Source organism: Octopus sinensis, linkage group LG18 (assembly GCF_006345805.1).
Source record: "Octopus sinensis linkage group LG18, ASM634580v1, whole genome shotgun sequence".
NCBI lineage: Eukaryota > Metazoa > Mollusca > Cephalopoda > Octopoda > Octopodidae > Octopus > Octopus sinensis.
In genome coordinates, this window is record NC_043014.1 from 8,555,537 (window position 1) to 8,558,063 (window position 2,527).

The window sequence follows — 2,527 nt, forward strand, 5'->3', positions numbered from 1 at the left end:
TTCTACAGCTGGATGCTCTTCCTAACGCCAACCACTCCGTGAGTGTAGTGAGTGTTTTTTACGTGTCACCAGCACAGGTGCCAGGGGAGCTGGTAACGGCCACGATCGGTTGGTGCTTTTTACGTGCCACCAGCACGGAAGCCAGTCAAGGTGGCGCTGGCATCGACCACTACGGATGGTGCCTTTTGTGCTGGTAGAGTAAACACTAACAATATGCAGACAATAGTCTCCTTCAAATGCTCAGATGGATTATTAGAAGTAGTAGGTAGCTTCTGTTACCTAGGAGACCAAGTTAGCAGTGGGGCAGGAAGATCTGAAAGTATAGTTGCTAGGACAAGAATGGGATGGCGGAAAAGATCAGGGAGCTTTTACTTTTGTTGGTAACTAAGGGCCTCTCCCTCAGAGTGAAAGGCAGATTGTATGATGCCTGTGTATGTACAGCTATGCTGCATGGCAGTGAGACATGAGGTTTTGACTACAGAGGGCTTGAAAGAAATGAAGCGAGCATGCTCTGCTGGATGGGTAATGTCGGTGTGCATGCATGACAAAGTGTAAATGATTTATGAGAAAATCTGGGCATAAGAGGCATCAGATGTGTGCAAGAGAGAAGGCTATACTGGTTTGGTCATGTGATGCATATGAATGAGGACAGTTGTGTGGAGAAGTGCTGAGTTCTAATTATGGAGGGTACTTGTGGAAGGGGTAGATGTAGGACAAAGTGGTTTGAAAGGATCTTCAGATGCTGGGCCTCACTGAGGAAGTGACAAAAGACCAGGAGAGGTTGTGATTTTCTGTACTTGATAAAGTATGTCACGCTGAGTAAAATCGCTGTCTTCCACAGGTTCAGGCTTGTCCTGTCAGGTGCCAGTGCCACTTAAAAAGCATTTGTGCCAGTGCTGCATTAATCCACCCATGCCCATGGCACATAAAAGCACCCAACACACTTGAAGTTTTTTTAAATTTTCACCAAATTATTTTTTAAAATGTAGTTGGGATCTTTTCGGTTTGGACGGCAGTTTTTTAAAATAATTCCCACGTAACTGAACACTTTTAAACTTCGTATACTGGTAGAATGTCTTTATAAAACATCTTTTTCTCTTGGCTGTATTGAGAAAATTCTAGAGTTTGTAAGATATTTTTCTTCAGAAATGTAAATAAACCCAATCTGTTTCTTAAACGGACATATTCATACGGTACAGAATGGGTTTTTTTTTTACCTCAATAGACGTCATTGATTGGTTGAAATTGCAGAAAAAACAACAACAAATATCTTACAAAGTATAGACTTTTCTCAATAAAGCCAAGAGAAAAAGATGTTTTATAAACACATTCTACAAGTATACTCTTTTACTCTCTTTTACTTGTTTCAGTCATTTGACTGCGGCCATGCTGGAGCACCGCCTTTAATCGAGCAACTCGCCCCAGGACTTATTCTTTGTAAGCCCAGTACTTATTCTATCGATCTCTTTTTGCCGAACCGCTAAGTTACGGGGACGTAAACACACCAGCATCGGTTGTCAAGCAATGCTAGGGGGACAAACACAGACACACATACATATATATATATACATATATACGACAGGCTTCTTTCAGTTTCCGTTTACCAAATCCACTCACAAGGCATTGGTCGGCCCGGGGCTATAGCAGAAGACACTTGCCCAAGATGCCACGCAGTGGGACTGAACCCGGAACCATGTGGTTGGTTAGCAAGCTACTTACCACACAGCCACTCCTGCGCCAGTATACGAAGTTTAAAAGTATTTAGTTACGTGGAAATTATTTTTAAAAAACTGCCGTTCAAACCGAAAAGTTCCAAGAACGCTTCAGCGTTATTTGAACCCAAAACGCAACGAGCCGGTGAAAGCCAGTAAACGTTTTAACCGGCGCGAGCAATTCTGTAGAATCATCGGATTCGTCAATTAATTCCCTTGTTGACCTCTCTTATGTCATAAAATACATAAACATCCGAAACCAAACAACATGGCTCGGCTCTTGAAGTCCGCGAATCGTTTCCTTGTGAAGCCTTTAGTTGACCAAACATCTTTCATTTTGAAATCTTCTTCGCGGTTAGCTCAATCCTCTGCGCCCGATGCCTCCGTTACGCCCAATAAATCGAACGATCACGAAAATACAGTCATCATAACCGACTCCTGTGTTAACAGACTCAAAAGACTCGGCGACGATTCGATCTTGCGTGTTTCCGTGGAAGGCGGCGGTTGTTCGGGGTTCCAGACGAAATTCGACCTTGTTGAAACCATCGAAAGTGATGACAAGGTGTTTGAGAAAGATGGTGTGAAAGTCATCATCGACAGCGATTCTCTATCGTTCTTGACGGGTTCCACTATAGACTACGAAGAAGAGTTAATTCGCAGCTCCTTTACTGTTGCTAAAAACCCGCAAGCAGACCAAAGTTGTTCCTGTGGAGTTTCTTTCTCACTTAAGGACCTCTGAAATTACAGCACAACACAACACAGCAACTGTTATAAATTTAACCAAACAGAAAACTTTACAATTAATACCACCTAAA

General features: G+C 42.7%; 1 protein-coding gene across 1 annotated transcript; it reads left to right on the forward strand.

Moving 5' to 3' along the window:
• Window positions 1-1,930: 1,930 nt before the first annotated feature.
• Window positions 1,931-2,527, forward strand: LOC115221383 (iron-sulfur cluster assembly 2 homolog, mitochondrial-like). Its single transcript, XM_029791559.2, has one exon. The coding sequence runs from the start codon at window positions 1,981-1,983 to the stop codon at window positions 2,449-2,451; it is 471 nt and encodes a 156-aa protein (XP_029647419.1). The 5' UTR covers window positions 1,931-1,980; the 3' UTR covers window positions 2,452-2,527.

Coding starts and splice junctions, on each gene's coding strand:
- LOC115221383 (XM_029791559.2), top strand. CDS start 1,981: ATGGCTCGGCTCTTGAAGTCCGCGAATCGTTTCCTTGTGAAGCCTTTA.